The sequence below is a fragment of the Lampetra fluviatilis genome, chromosome 11, assembly GCF_964198595.1.
Source record: "Lampetra fluviatilis chromosome 11, kcLamFluv1.1, whole genome shotgun sequence".
NCBI lineage: Eukaryota > Metazoa > Chordata > Hyperoartia > Petromyzontiformes > Petromyzontidae > Lampetra > Lampetra fluviatilis.
In genome coordinates this window covers 12,071,746-12,088,450 of record NC_136285.1, presented here as the reverse complement: position 1 = coordinate 12,088,450, position 16,705 = coordinate 12,071,746, and the positions used below count along the sequence as shown (strand labels likewise).

The 16,705-nt window shown below is 50.6% G+C and overlaps 1 protein-coding gene across 1 annotated transcript in view; it reads right to left on the bottom strand.

Moving 5' to 3' along the window:
• LOC144934816 (ADP-ribosylation factor-like protein 8B-A) overlaps positions 1-13,711 on the bottom strand; it is a 30,613-nt gene extending 16,902 nt beyond the window's left edge. Inside the window, exons 1-4 of the mRNA XM_078861005.1 lie at positions 13,333-13,711; positions 11,360-11,440; positions 7,979-8,052; positions 2,775-2,868 (exon numbers count right to left, since the gene is read on the bottom strand). Of these exons, the coding sequence (XP_078717131.1) occupies positions 2,775-2,868; positions 7,979-8,052; positions 11,360-11,440; positions 13,333-13,455 (372 nt within the window). The 5' untranslated portion in view covers positions 13,456-13,711. The remainder of the gene's footprint in view (positions 1-2,774; positions 2,869-7,978; positions 8,053-11,359; positions 11,441-13,332) is intronic.
• Between the last annotated feature and the right edge of the window lie 2,994 nt (positions 13,712-16,705).

Here is a 16,705-nt window from a genome sequence, read left to right as displayed (position 1 = left end):
AGTGGCTTATCGCGTGGAAATGTATAGCGGCCATATTCCCTGAACGCGGACGGGTAAAGCGGAGGACCCGGAGAAAAGTCCACGCGACCACGGGGAGAGAGACACGCAGACTCAGGGTCGAGATCGAACCCACGACTTCCTGCGTAACAGGCGAGGTAGTTAACGTCTCATAGCCACCGCGACACCCTGCTCCACAATGATACATGCATTGCTCTCGTGTCTCATCTGCCCTTTGTGGCATTTTGTCACTTTTTGTACCGGCTGTGCTGTCGCATCTGTGCCGTCTGTCTTAATCTCTCTCATCATTCTCACCGTTAGCCTAAAGGTGGAGGAGGGGGTGGGGGGTGAAACTGCGGGAACTTTGCATCGTGAATCGTAAATCATCCATCGTTCGGACCACGATTCGATGCAAGTATAATTTAGCAATTAGAATTTATTTTAATCGGATGCCTCCTTACCTGCCTAAAACCTGGAAAAAAATTAATGGGGTTGTTTTTTTTTACTCCTGATATCCCATTGAGAAATAATTTTTTTTTTACATCATTTACAGCCAGCCCTTTAATAATCCCACTGCTGGATGAACGCCTCCCCCGTGCCGTGTCGCTCACGGGAAATGTTTGCCGACAGGTCACCCCGCCGGCGAGTGCAGGCCGAGTGGATACGGTAAGGGGGAGTAGTCCCTACGTCTAACATCAACGGAAACTAACAAATCAATTAATTTATTTCTCCAACGGTAAGATCTTTGGGCTAAAACCACGAGATTGGAGGCTTGTGCGAGCCACCGCGCTCCTAGCAAGTAGGTCGGGGAAAGTGTGCGGTTGCGGCATGGAGGGTTGTTTTTTTTATATTCCAAGGACTAACAGCGCACATCAAGGGAAAAGCCATTTTGTAAGAGCTGGTATTTTTAGACGCTTGCCCAGGGTTCTGGGAAGCCAAGAGCAAGGATGCGCGAGCGAGCGAGCGAGCTGCAATTTCTCCCTCCGCCATCTGAACATTGTGCTCACCGTCCCTCGCACTCCTCCTCCCCTAGCCTCTGCAATCCAAGCGTACATAACATTGCTCTTCGCACGAGCGTAGAGAATGTGAAAATTGAAATCTACGTATATATTTCGTTCGTTGCTAAGTATTAATCATTACGTGGTCATCATTACGACTTCGATTTAAAGCTTTCGTGACTGCAGGGATTCATATTCTTGGTTCTTTCGGTAAAGTCACGTAGAAGGGAAACAATAAAATAATTAAAATAAAACATAATAAAATAAAATGATGAGTAAACTCCTTTGTCAAGGCACTCTGCTCCTCCCACCCAGCTTAGAAATACGCTGCCAACCTTAGCGGTGTTCATTGGGACGCTGTCTTTCCGACAGCTCTGTTCTTCACCTGAGGACTGCTGCTTGTGTTGTGGCCGAAACGCCGTGAGAATTGTATTTTATTACGTTTTACTTTATTATTCTATTATTTCCCTTCTACGTGACTTTACCGAAAGAACCAAGAATATCATCATTACGACTGTTACGTTGAGAGAGATGCATTCGCGGGTTTATGACATAATTCAAACTGTTGAGACAAGAATGTGTGTTTGACCAGGGCACATCGCTAATAATAATAATTTACATTTGTAAAATGTCTCATTTCACCCGTAGATCCCAGCAATGCACCACCACCGTGTATGGACAGCCAAGAAATAAACAAAACCTGCAGGGTAAACGGCCAGAACTATACAGGGGATAAAGATCAATTTAAAGGTGAGTTTTCAAGACCGACTTAAATAGACTATTGACTGTGATTGCCTTCTTGGGCAAGGCAAAGCATTCCCTAAGCTTGGGAGCCACACTTGCAAAAGCCGGATCACGCCAGAAACAGAGCCTTGACCTCAGAGTACTGAGAAGAAGGCAAGCCAAAGATCTCAGGGATTTCCTTTGTGCATATAGACGGGCCAGTTCCTGTAAAGGAGGGACGATGGCTAATGGTCGACAACCAAAATAAGGACGGAGTGGCAGCCAATGAATGGAACGCGTCCGAACGCACGTCCACCAGGGAGACGGAGCGATGAATTCACCCTCTGTCGCTGTCACTCATTCCCCAATCCTTGTACGCAACCTGCCATCCACACCGTTCCATTCTGTCACCCTCTCAAGCGCCTTGAGTGAAGGCGCTCTATAAATATAAATAAGATGAGGTGCTCGGTGGATGATTACATCACAAAATAGTGGCAGGTGACAGTGGCATGGCATGTCTTCATCCAGCAGTAGATTGAGCATGACTGATGATTTTTTTTTTACGTGGAATATTTAAAGGTTACACCGAACTAAATTTGATGTATTTAGTACAGCAGCAGAGGGCAGTGCAGAAAGAAAAAAAACTATCGTTGCACCGTGACGGTAGTGTGACGGCTGTGTGACTGTGTCCGACATCATCGTGATGTGATGGTGATGTGACGTCATCGAGGTGTGACAGGATATGATGTCACTGCAGTGTGATGGCATCTGACATCATCGCGATGTGACGGTGATGTCACGGCGGCGTGACATCATCACTGTGTGACAGGATGTGATGTCACTGCAGTGTGACGGCATCTGACATCATCGCGATGTGATGGTGATGGCCGTGTGACAGCGGTGTGACGTCACCACCCGTGTGACGTCACCACCATGTGACGTCACCGTGGCGTGACGTTACCAAAAGGTGTTGGTGGCACGTGACGGCCGTGTGACAGCGGTGTGACGTCACCGTCGTGTGACCGAGTGTGATCGCAGCGTGACGGAAACGCTTACCGGGATTCCCTGGAGCTGGGGCTTCTCCAGGAGGTTGTGCAGCTCGTTCCGCGACGCTTCCAGCTTGTCGTGGTCAGCAGCGTCCACCATGTACCTACGGGAACGAGAGACACAGTCCCCGTCACCTCCTCCACCATCGTCGACGTCATCACCATCACCACTCCGTCACCTCCACCAACGTCATCGTCGTCGTCGTCACCACCATCATCACAACCATCACTCCATCAGCACCATCGCTCAATCACTAGCACCACCAACATCGTCGTCACTCCATCACCATCATCGCTCCACCAGGGTCATTATCCCCGCACGCCCGTCCGGCCAGCGTGCAGTGCCACGCACGCAGACGTGAGCGCGGGCACCGTGACTGTGGCATCACTGTACAGAGTTACCAAGTTTGAATAATTCACGCGTGAAGCGCCATCGCGGCACATCGACGGAAGCGGACTGAATTTGTGCCAGGTACCACCCATCGGACCCTGAAAGCCAAGCAGGTTTGAGCCTGGCTGTAAGGTACACACCGAATCCGTTCCTCTCTCCTCGCCCGCCCTCCCCACCCCCTCGTGATTGAGTAGATGTCACGACTCTTGTTAAAGAATCAACTTCATCACCACTGCGGTGGACGTAGCCGCTCTGGTGGCTGCAGTGGCCACATGACTCAACTGCATTCGACACGGACGAATTAAAAGCGAGCGACACTTTACACGCGCGCTTCTACGCTTGTTTCGCGACCGTACGAAGCGCCTTCGACATCAATGGCTCGATGCATCGTGACACGGGTAATATACTGGAGGCAGCCGATGATGAAGGCTTGGGCTATGAGGTGACCCGGGGATGGCAGTGCAGCGAGTGGATTCATGGAAGCATCTGTGCGGACCTTCAAGTGTTCCCTCCCGCGGGTGCTCTGCCTTCCTCTCCTAGGCCAAACACCCCGTCGTGGAAATAGTCCAACATTCAAACGCAGGACCCTCACGAATAGTTGACGATGGTCATGGCGATCAAATAATTACACCAACTTCAAACTTGCGCCGCGCGGTTTGCCGCACGTTCTCGGAGCGAGAGAGCTAACGACTCTGGGAGGCGAGGAGCCACAGGGCGAGCGGGGGAGACAGCAGCCAGGCGGCCTCTGCACGCGAAGATGTTATCAGCCACTGGATGAGTGTTTATATGTGTGAATGACTACACATCAAGATAACCGACAAACATCTTTTTTGCTATAAATATCGAGGCGGCAGGCAGGGGGTGCGGTGGGGGTGGGGTAGGATTTTGAGAAATTTGTGCCACCTTTTTTTTATTTCAACTGCCAAGCCAGGACGTGGGATTGAACCGGTGACCTCTGGATTGCAAGTGTGCTGTGCCAGCCATTACACCACTGTGGCAGAATCCACGGTGTAATGGTTAACACACTGGGGGGGGTCAATCGCTGCCCGCGTGTGCCCTGGGGAGCGAAAAAAAAGTAAAATCTTTCAGTAAATCACAAATCAGTGGGCGAGAGAAACACGGGTGAGACGTGGGCAGCGTCGGAGCGAATCATCACGGAGAGAGCCGCAGGGCGGACGGTTTGGTCGGGCAGATCGCCGCCCGCCGCGCGCAATCGCCAAGCCACGACGTGAATGATTAACGGGGGCGACCTCGGGCTGCACGCTACCCCACCACTGTGTCCGTATCCTTGCGACCGGACTTTATTAATTTCGAGGTCGGGAGGAGTGGGGGGGGGGAGCAAGTGTGGCATGGGGGTTGGACTCTCGACTCCACATGACACGCATCCACAGATAGAGTCCAACCGCACGTGGGCCAGGTGCGGTAGGACCAAGGAGGGAGGATGGGTTGTATCATGCCCCCAACTGACACAACCGTGCAATTGCGGGCCACTCACTCTACCCATGATGCTCTATGGCATCATATCATCATGTTTTTTTCCAGTACTCGTACAGTGTTGCTTTGTGTGTCGATACCATCTGCCATTGCCAATGACATCTGGTACGACAGCAGCATTCATTTGTCAAACCTGACCACGCTGATGAGACCCACAAGGTCGAAACGAGTCCAGCGTTCGCTTGCATTAAATAACATTGGTCTGTGAAGCCAACGGGCCGATGGACTGAAGGATATGTTACGTGGAGACTCAGGAGTTCTGATGACATTTGCCTTTTCCAACTTTCAGATACGAGTTATGTTCTAATAGCGTACCTTCCTTCCTCAATCTACTGCCGGATTAAGGCCTGCACAAACCCTCGTTGGTCGTGGGAGCTTTTTGACCATACTTCACCGTACCGGGTTCGGTGAAGGGAGTTGCCCAAGACCACCGGTTGACCTATCAACTTGCCACCGATGACGTGCGTGCCGACGCAACAGAAGCGAGGGAGTTGCGCTACGATCTATCTACCTACCGGTCCATAGGCCAAGGCTAGAAATACCCACGGCGTTTGCCGAGCAAACAAAAGAGAAATCCAAAGGTCGGTCGGGTGGCTGCGCGTTTTTTTTCTATTCTCCCCGCGTCAATGATTTCGCGGCACATTAAATAACCGTGGGCGCAGGTGGACAGAGCCGCTCGGGTGCAACGATCAACCTCGGGGGCCTCGCCGAAGCGATAGCGAACGACAACCCCCCAAACGAGTGCGTCGTAGCCACTTCATAAATCGGTGAAACTCACAATCCCCCGGTGCCCTGACTGTTACTCCCGCGCCCTGTTGATGCACGCGAGTGTAAAGGCAAAGGTGCGGCCCTGCAATTGCCTGCTCACGCCACTGCCTGGCAGGAGGGGCATCAACTGGAACCAACTCGAGAGTGGTGGTCGGTCTCCTCTCTACAAACGTGGACCGGACGTCTTCGAAGAGGCGGGAGTAGCCAAGATTTACCCCGCCGCACACGACCTGCTCCATCGGCTGAACGTGATCGCCACCCAGCGATACTGCTGGGTGGACAGAGGTCAGCGGCAGGCGCAGCTTTGAGAAACTTGCACCGTTGTTGTCGTTGTTGTGGTTGTTGTTGTTTCAACGTCCGCGCCGGGAGATGGAACTGACCCGTCGAAACTCCGGACCGCTTTCTAACTGTTCCACCACGGTACGGTTATGAGAAGAGCGAGTATGGCTTGCCAAACGGCTGGGCTTGTAAGTGGGCTCTGGCAGGAGGGATGACGGTGGCCGGTGGTCGGGACCAGCCAAATGAGCGAACGCGCCAGAAGGGGCGTCTAGGGTGGACACGGCACGACAACATCGGATCGTGGCCGTGAGCTGCATCGTATGTTGCCACCAAGAGGCAGCGAGAGATGGCGACGGCTTGGGAAGGCCTTCATCCAGCAGTGGCTGGATCGTGCCTGGTGATGATTAAGATGGGTGTTCTTCCACATCCGCACTATTTGAGACTAAACCTGACGGCCGCGATATGAATCGACCAGGCCAAACTCTAAAAACGATGTTGACGCCAACAAGCATGCAAGCGTGGACCCACGCATGCGGCGTTCCAATTTGACGTGAAGTTCGCATGGAGTGAGAAAACCTGTAAGCAACACAAGTGACATAGTAAAAAAATACAAATTGTGACCCCAATTGTGGCATCGGCGAGTGCGGTGTTTTAAAACGTCCTTTTGTTTCCACGAGCCTGCACTGTTTTCCAGTGACATAGGCGGCTGTGCCACTGAGACCAGCAGCCTGCGAAGGCAACAACAGGCCACGGAACCTCACTTCCTGACACCTAATCCCCGCTGCAACTGCTCGCAGAGCCCAGGGTAAAGGTCAGTGTACAAGGCGTGTCGCCACATGTCACCCACTCGTTCACCGCAATTCAATAAAGTGTCCCGATTCACGATCACGATTTGATTAAGTCATCAATTATTATATTTGTTGGTCTCTCACGGCCGTCTCGCCTGCCCCATTTTGTCAGGGGTGGTTCACACTACCCTCTCGTCCCTTCCACTCGCCCCAACATGACATCAGCATGTAATCTGCACACCGGGTAAATGAGCATTTCCAAACGCGTGCGATTCAACGCAGTCGTTACAAGAATAAGAACGTAGTTTCAATCGACGCGTTGTCGCACGCCCAATTACCAGGGGGTAACACTTCAGTTCGGTGAGGATATCGGATCGGCCTGCTTTTCTGCAGCAAAAAAATAGACCAGAATCGGTTTAAAGAAGTGAATCTAAAACACGAGGCCCTCAAACCCTTGGGGCGAGCGAGGTGGACAGCACTCGTCGATATAAAAGGTGGGTTTGTGAACTTATCTGTGTGGACCATGTGAGTCAAACCAACATATTAATGGGATCTCCCTGGGTGCACTGCTTTCCTACTCATAAGCCAAAACGCTCACGACTGCAATTAATGAAATCATCTTCCCGTAAGACATTTAACACGCAATAAGTAGAATCCAATCCCAATCGATCAGGTTTGGATAAATGCACCTATCAAGATTGCGTCCACCGCAACACGGATCTGATCGGAACGGTTTAGGTACGGACTGTGGTCTTAATCCATACCACGTAACCGGGCTCAATTAGACCCAACCACCAGGTTGAACCAACGCAGCCAAAACGGAGCTCTGCAGGGACCCACAGCCTCTTTCGCAGCAGCCTCTGCCACAGTGCAAGTGTTGGAACTGTTATCTTGTCACCCATAGGCAGCGCCAATTTGTCCCTACCGTTATCATGGCGTTATTGTCCAAATATAGCCCCCGAGGCCAAAGCCAGTGGCTAACGCTACGATGGCTTCCCTCCACTGATGAATCGTAACAACCGGTGTGTACACGCATCTCGAACTGCCACAGTCGTGACCTTTGGGTCCGGTGGTCTACCACAAGGTCGTGCGCACGCAGCGTGGCGATGGAACGTGATGAGCAGGGCATGATGGAAGCATCCTTGCAATAATCACAATCAGGGCTGCCCAGAGTGGGTGGGTAGGGGGGTGGTGGGGGGTGGGGTAGGATGGGTAGAGGGGCAATTTGCCCAGGGGGGGGCTTCACACAACAAAGGTCGCCCCACAATGGGCCTGTGCATGGGGAAAGAAGGGGACCCCCCCCTCCCCAATTTGCCCCGGGGCCTCCGGGAACACTCTGGAAGGCCCTGGGAGGCCCTGGGAGGCCCTGGAAGGGAGGCGCTGGGAGCCCCCTGGTCATAGTCGAGCATTTTGCCGCCAAGCGATCACCGCTCCGCGCACGCGCGAGTAACGATTGTCATCACCGCACAGCCCCGAAAGCCGCGCCGTACTCACACGATGGCATTCACGCCGCGGCAGTAGCGCTCCCACATGCTGCGGAAGCGCGGCTGCCCTCCAATGTCCCACAGCTGAAGGCCGGCGGCGGCGGCGAACACGGACGGGGGGGGAGGGGAGGTGAGGGGGGGCGAGAAAGCAGACATGGAGCGCGGGCAATGAGCGCTCAACAGGCGGAAAAAATTTAAAGTACACGCAACCCTGACGCAGATTTACCGGCGATCCACCGTTATGCTGCGATGCGTGCACATTGGAAATTAACGGACAAAAATTGTGCACAAACGTTGATGCGCCAAGCTGCGCGCAGAGCCAGGTTGCAGCGGCGGTCTGTGGCGTCAATGCTACGGAGAGAGGCCATTCGGTTCGATCACCGGGATTGCGTGCGATCTCGTCAGATATCGGAGGCTAAGCAGGGTTGAGCCTGCATAGCGCTTGGATGGGTGACCACCATGCACAGCAGGTTGTTATAGGCTGCTGTGGGCCTACGCATTGGGCATCAGAAAAAAAGTGCAGCAAAAATTAATTGTTGTACTCTACGTCTATGCTGCTATAGCTACGCTCCCCACCATCACCCACCTGTACTAACCAGCATTGTGAAGTATGGTCAACAATCCCAACTACCTATACAGCACGAAAAGGTCCCTCATCCAACAGTGGATTGACAAAAATGGATGTAAATGTACATCGTGAAACAGGTGTGCTAAAACCAAAAGTAATTATCTGTTCATTTTATCTGAAATCTTCCTAGAATGTGCACCGTATCAGCCGTCATGATCGTGTTGAGTGTGCTGTCGGAAAAAACCTTTCTATTGTGCCACTGGCGTGCCCCCGCTGGAGCCGGCAAAACTCCCAACCACTCTACAGTAGCTCTCCCTGCTGGTGTGAAGCCTACTTGCAGGCAGTCCGTGAGAGAAGGACACTCACGCCTCCCCTACCCAGGCTGCACGCGCAATTGTTACCGTATTATACTAATAGGGGTTTGATCATTGGTTCTTTACCCTTCTATCTGGCAACAAAACTGACACCTTCTATCTGTTGCCAGATAGAAGGGTAAAGAACCAATTATCATATTTTTACTGGCAAATGAGGTTCCCATAGTGTAGATAATAGGGGTTTTCCCCTTTTTTCTGGCAACAAAACTGACACCTTTTGCAAGGAATCATGCTTACATTAACCACAATACTTGCAGTCAAATGCAAACAAAAAACAATACTCTGATAATTTATGCATTGTCTTTGAAACTGATTGGTCCACACCAGAGACAGCTTTCTTTAGAGCCTAGTCTCATATGGCGTCATCTGGTCGAACACCATTTGAGACTAGGTTCTAAAGAAAGCTGGTCGAACACCATATGAGACTAGGCTCTAAAGAAAGCTGTCTCTGGTGTGGACCAATCCGTTTCAAAGACAATGCATACATTATCAGAGTATTGTTTTTTGTTTGCATTTGACTGCAAGTATTGTGGTTAATGCAAGTATGATTCCTTGCAAAAGGTGTCAGTTTTGTTGCCAGAAAAAAGGGGAAACCCCCTATTAGTATATTTTGGTACTGGCAAAGGAGATCCCATGATGTTACCGTATTATCGGGATTATAAGATGCTCCAAATTCGTGCCAATGTATGTACATTGAACTTCTTTCGCACCAACGTAGCCGACTGTGCTAATCGGAGGTGCGGGGGGAAAGGACCACAAACTAAAACGCAAAAAGCATTTGTAAAGAAATTAGTTGTAAGGAATGAAACAGGTGGACTTCTACACAATTCTGGCTGTCGCCTGATGAAGCTAGTTGTAATTACTGGAGAAACGTCGTACTCAGATTGTAAATGTTGAGGCTTGGCCCTCCAACACACCGGTGTGCTATATTAGTAAAGAATTGGCCACGTTCTGTTTACGTGACAAACCTTAATAGCTGGCTGTGTCGGGTGGTGGCGGGTTTAACAAGACCTTTATATATTTATGCGATCTAACCCAAAAAAAACCTGTATTATGGATATTGGTCGCAAAAGCCTACGTGTTGAACTGAGTTTTCAAGTGTCAATACAGTTATACGGATGTGGTCACATTTCAGTTCGGTTAGGAATCGGATCAGCCTGGTTTTCTGCAGCAAAAGAAAAGGACCAGAATTGGTTCAGAAAACTGGACCTGAAACACAAGACTCCTGCACCCTCGGGGCTAGCGAGATGACCGGGACACGTCAATATAAAATGTGGGTTTGTGAACCAAACCATGTGGACCATTTGAGTCAACCACAAACTTTTGCTTTCAGATACAGGGAGAAAAAGTGTATTGTATAATCTGGAGAATAGAGTATACCTGGATAGGGCAACCTTACTGATTGGCTGTGTCGGGTGGTGGCGGGTTTAACGACACATTTATATATTTATGCGATCTAACCCAAAAAACAAACTGTATTATAGAGTATACCTGGCTGGTAAAGATCAATGATTGACGCTGTATTGGAATTGTCAGTCAATCTGGATTTAAAACTACACAGTTAATCCCCTGGATTTTAGGACATCCCTAAGACACTACCGCGTGACGTGTCAAGAGTGAACACTACAATGGGATGTGTTTATCCTGTGATGTTCTCTGCACCCAAACTGGCACTGCGTCGTTCTAATGTGTAAAGAAAATGTCTTCACAGTGAGTCTTCAAGAATGACTCCTTCTGAGTCAGTCTTCCGTTAGGGAATGAACACAGAATAACATTTTGAATATGTTGCTTCTAATTGTGTCACTTTCCTGTCGACAAATTGCATTGTATTGCATGTATCATTTTTTTATAATTAAAATGCCATTCGAATTTCTACCAAATGATTGCGCCGTTTAGTTTAGATGCGTTGAATTTAATGGATTGTTTTTTTTATAGTGGACTAAAAATGACTTGATGTAAACCCGGCTCACCCTTGCAAAAAAAAGGCAGCAATATTTCATGCATTTCAATGAGTTAATTTAACCTCCTTGTTAATACAGGATACCACGAATGCTACTTTTAAGCTATACCCAGTTTCACAGTTAAAATGTTCCTTCTTGGAAATTGTTATATTTTCATATTTCCCCCCACAATATCGATCATTGGCAATTACTGTAGTTGTATTTAGTTGCAAATGCATTGTGAATTTTTATTATCCATATTTGGTTTTAAAGATTCATTATTTAATAGCCATAATGAACTCGGGTTTATGGCGTCAGATATGTTGACTGCGTGTTTAATAAATGTTCACTGTATTTCTTTCGTATCATAGGTCTCCATCGAAAGAAACTCTCGGTGTCAATGGCCCCTTATCTAGTTTACACAAAAATCATCAAGGTCAATAACTTCGTAAATTATCTCACATTTGCATGAGTGTTTTACGCACGTCTATTCGGAGAGCATGAATTACCTTAATGGTCACATTGCCCTTGGTAATTTTCCGCATGTTGAAGCCCACCGTGGGGATCATGTCTTCGCTGTACTGGCCGGACTGAAATATAAACAAAACAAAATACACGTAACATCAACTCGTTCTCAAGCGCCGTTCTCTTTTCAGCCATCACACCACGTCGCTGCCATGCAGACGTGGATCAGCATGAAAGCCAGGCCTGGCTAATATGCCAAATTTAAGCCCTTTTGCTTAAGTTCACTCCTTAAATATTCTCTTTGTTCAACTCACCAAACACTCAGCCTCAACAACTGCTCGAGGCCCTGCGTAGGCTCGCCAAAATGGGTGACAGTTATGGCAAGGCCAAGCATAGCCATAGCTCAAATCCGTGATTGAAAACAAATTGCCGAAGTGGGTCAGATATTTGAGCTCGATGGAGATTTGAGCAGCACTCTGCGACCAAAAATGTAAGGAGTGCGGTTAATGACGAGTACAAAATGTAGCACCACGTGCAAAATCGCATTGGATTAAATGTATATAACCTAGAATTTAATTTATAACCACGAAGAGAGACCAATTATTCAGGTATTGAATTAACATGGATTTTGGTACCGTGGGAAGTGACTCGTTCAGTTCGTATTTAATTAACACGTGATTCAATAGACAGCGACCAGTTCATGGGAGTATTCAATTAACGCGGAGTTCAACACCAGAAACAGGGAGGGACCCGTCCATCGGATACTGAATTAATGTATTTCAGTAAGAGCGATGAGTTCTCATCAGGCATTGCATCAACATCGTATACAAAACACGAGGAACAGCGACCCGTGTGTCTGGTATTACATTTACAATTCACTCGCAGCCAAGGACAGCGACCTCTGCTCACCGGGCATTGAATCGACATTGGGATTCAGCACCGCTGACATCGGGGACACGTTTGTCAGGCCCTGAATTGAATAAATAATCGTAGGGCTCTGTACGATGGACACAGCACGGAGAGCTGGCCGCTCACGAGGCATTGAATCGACATTGGGATTCAGCACCGCGGACAGCGACCCGTTCATTCGGAATCCCGTTCGCAGAGCCCGGGGATACAAAGCAGGAACTTGGCGCGGACACACACACACACTCTCATCATCGTTTGGTTCGTGATCATCGCAGGCCTCGTCGTCGTCGCCGCTTTAACAACGGAGCCTCGGCAACGGCACGACGGGCACCGAAAATCGCGATGGTTGTTAAACCCCCAACCCCTCCCATCGTGGGTGGACTTGCAACGATATCTCTGACGAGTCGGCGACTGTTACTCTCGTGGTGGTTAAAGGGCGGACGAGAGGCGAATTAGCATCATAATAAGTGGATTTGGAGATGGCCCTTTTGTTGGTGCTACTGCTGCTGCTGTTGTTGTTACGATCTCATCGCGCCGCCCTCCTCGCCCGCTCCGACCCCCCCCGTGTCGCCTGCGTCGCCCTGCCGGCCGCGAGCGCGAATAGCGGGCGGCGTTGCTCGCTCGCTCCCTCCCCGCCCGCCCGCCCGACCTCACAACACCCACAGCCCACGTCTCCCACCACCATCTCCTGGTACCCTCACCAAAAGACAAGGATCCACCACCCGTATCACCTCTGACAGGCTGTGAAGGGGCAAGTGGCGTTAGCGAGTAGCTGCGAAGGCCGCCACTGTGGGTGGGGTGGGTGGCCAGCAACCACGCCCGGCCGCCTTTGTCTCCCCGAGTGGGGATGTTCACACACCGGCTACTCGATTTTGAGAACGAGTCGACCCTACGGGGAGGCCCACCGCCACCACTACCACCAGCAGCAGCCCAGCACCATCAACAGCGCGCCGCGAACCACACACAAACCCCCTTCTCAAACCATCCATCCATCCACCCCACCCCATCCTAAAAGCAGCCGCGTCTCGCCCTCCTCCTTCGCTAGAAATATTCCGAAAAGCCCTCGGGGTTTATCACCCAGCGCGGCGCGGACGGCGATGCTACTCACCGCGATCACGTTCACGAACGTCGTTTTGCCCGAATATTGGAGGCCGACGAGCGTGAGCTCCATCTCTTCCTTCCAGAAGAGCGACTTGAACCAGTCCAGCAGCTTGTTGATGATGCCGAGCATGGCCGTAGAGCGGCGTCTGGCGGGCAGGCGGACGGGATGGATGGATGGATGATCGGTACGGGCCAGCGGTCGCGCTGATTATTTATTTGATTTTTAATCTCTCTCTCTTCTCTCGCGCCTCCGTCGTCCTTTCCGCTCCGCTCCTCCTCTCTCTCTCTCTATGTCTCTGTGCGTCCCCTCCCACTCTCTCCGCTCGCTCTGCTCTCCGCTCTCTCTCTTGGCCAAATAAACAATGGACGCGACCCTCCCACCCACGTGATCGTGACAGAAGCCTGGTGAGCGACGAGTGGGTGGGGGGCGGTGTTCAGACCCCCCCCATTACCCCCTCCCCATTACCCCCTCCCCCATTACCCCCTCCCCATTACCCCCTCCCCCATTACCCCCTCCCCCATTACCCCCTCCCCCATTACCCCCTCCCCCATTACCCCCCCCCCCCCCCAAGTCAATTGAGTTGCATCATCAACTGAGTCGCATCGTCAACTGAGTCGCATTCTCAGCGCGGAGCACGAGATCCCAAGGATGAGAGCGAGCGGCACGGATACCGCTCCGGGCTGATTCTTTGCTCGAGACTTCTTCCTCTGCTGATGATGATGCTGATGATGCTGATGCTGATGATGCTGATGTTGATGCTGATGATGCTGATGCTGCTGATGCTGATGATGCTGATGATGCTGATGATGCTGATGCTGATGATGCTGATGATGATGATGATCCTGCTGATGATGATGCTGATGATGATGCTGATGCTGCTGATGCTGCTGCTGTTGCCATCGTATTCTGGGGGTTAATGCTGGGGGAGCGGTTGTGTAGCGGTTAGCGCGTCGCGTTGTGGACTCGGCGAACTGAGTTCGATTCCCGCTCACGGCCAACACCGGTGACGATTATTCGAACCGGTCTTGGGCCTCCCCTAGATCGACTCAGCCTTAAATGAGTACCTGGTGCAGTGTGTGAATATTTTTGTCTTTGTATGGCTAACAGCACTTGCCCCAACAGTCCGTTACAGGCTATACGGGGGATCTTTGTGTTTGAGGTAGTAATGCTGGGTGCAGAAAGGGCTTCATATATTCGGAACGCGTGGCATAAATACCGGGTCCCACTCCTTGCCTCTAAGATCGGCAGTTCACCAACGTTGTTGATTTCAAAGGACGCGCTTGGCACTGCTGATGAGACACTGTGTGTCGAAACCAGCTCAGAGTTTGCTTGTCTTGAATCAATGCTGCTGAAATTAAGCACTCTCAGAGGGCCATGCGGCTGATGAGGGTTGTGGAATATGTATTTTTTTTAAAGTGGAGAGACGGGTCACCTACGTATTTGTTTTATTTGTCTGAACAGTCTATACGATGTCTCTCACGTGGAGAGAGGGGACATCTGTAAAATAAAAAAAGCTTCATAGTTCATCGGATTCCTCCAGTGTAAATAAATATTCAGATTCTGACACATGAATGAGACAGTGCTTATTTATCGTGTCACATACTGTACCGGATGTATCGAGTCACCATTTAACTGTTCGTTAGAATCGTGAATCAGCCGTGATCTGCCCACTGATGGATGAACGTCTCCCAAAGTCGTCGCTATTTCTCACTCTGTCCAGTGCTGCTGCTATCCATCTCACTCCTGCACACGAGCTGATTGTATCGCTCCACATCCAAAGTGGTGGGAGTCGTGATCGCATTCTCTCCTTCAGCACAGTAAAGGGCACAGGTGGTGCATCTTCTCGTCATCTCAGTTAGTCAACCCATGGCACCTGCGTCTGTCACGTGACCTCCTCCTGCACCTGACCTGGCACAGCAGTCAACCCATGGCACCTGCTGGGTCTGTCCCGTGACCTCCTCCTGCACCTCGCCTAACACAGCAGTCAATCCATGGCACCTGGGTCTGTCCCGTGACCTCCTCCTGCACCTGACCTGGCACAGCAGTAAACCCATGGCACCTGGGTCTGTCCCGTGACCTCCTGCTGCACCTAGCCTGGCACAGCAGTAAACCCATGGCACCTGGGTCTGTCCCGTGACCTCCTGCTGCACCTAGCCTGGCACAGCAGTCAACCCATGACACCTGGGTCTGTCCCGTGACCTCCTGCTGCACCTAGCCTGGCACAGCAGTCAACCCATGGCACCTGGGTCTGTCCCGTGACCTCCTGCTGCACCTAGCCTGGCACAGCAGTCAACCCATGGCACCTGGGTCTGTCCCGTGACCTCCTGCTGCACCTAGCCTGGCACAGCAGTCAACCCATGGTACCTGGGTCTGTCCAGTGACCTCCTGCTGCACCTAGCCTGGCACAGCAGTCAACCCATGGTACCTGCTGGGTCTGTCACGTGACCTCCTGCCAGTGAGCCTTCCACATTCTTCACGTGGCCTTGGGAGTGCACCTAGCCTGGCACAAACGCCCTGGTGACGTCACCGCCACTTAGTGGCGAGTGGCGGCTGCCGTTATTTTTTTTTCTCCCTCTGGCTGCCATTCTGTCAGCTGCCTTCCTTGCATGCCGTTTTGATCGTGTAACCCCATTAATAGTGTCCAGAAGTATCCTATAGTTTTCATTAGTTGTTTGGCGACCATTTAAATATCATTTCTTTATAGAGTCTGATAAACGTGTACACATCCTTTAAAATTATATATCTTGTTCACTACCCAGATTTTAAATGGAATAATGTTTAGCCATTTTGTCATTGACGAGACGTGGGGTCAACTAACCATACTTCACCACGCCGGTCGGCCATCGAGGCTGTTTACCAATAATTATAATAATGCCAACGATTAGTTTAACGCGTAGGCTTTCGCGACAAATATTATCCGTAATAAAGTGGTATTTTGGGGGGTAATATCTCGAAAATATGATGCGTCGTTAAACCCGCCACGACCCAACACAGTCAATCAGTGAGGTGTGTCACGTGAACAAAACGTCCCAGTTCGTTACTACGTCAGCACACCGGTGTGTTACGCAATCTAACCCAACAACATACATTATGACCGATCATTAACCGAGACACGCATCACCGAGGCTCAGTAATCTTCCAGTAGGGCTCTGCATTGGAATGTTTGATCAATTCCAATGCCGCGTGTTTTGTATCGGAGCGATTGCGGCTGCCTCCTGAGTCCACATCAACCGAGTTAGATTCCTAATCAGAGTGGTGGAAGAACACGCTTGTGGAGAGTTTACTCAGCAGCAGCAGCAGCCTTCATTCGGCATCTTCCAATTCTCGATCTCGGAGCACTGAGATCCCGGCTTATCGTCTACTTATTTAATAATAATGA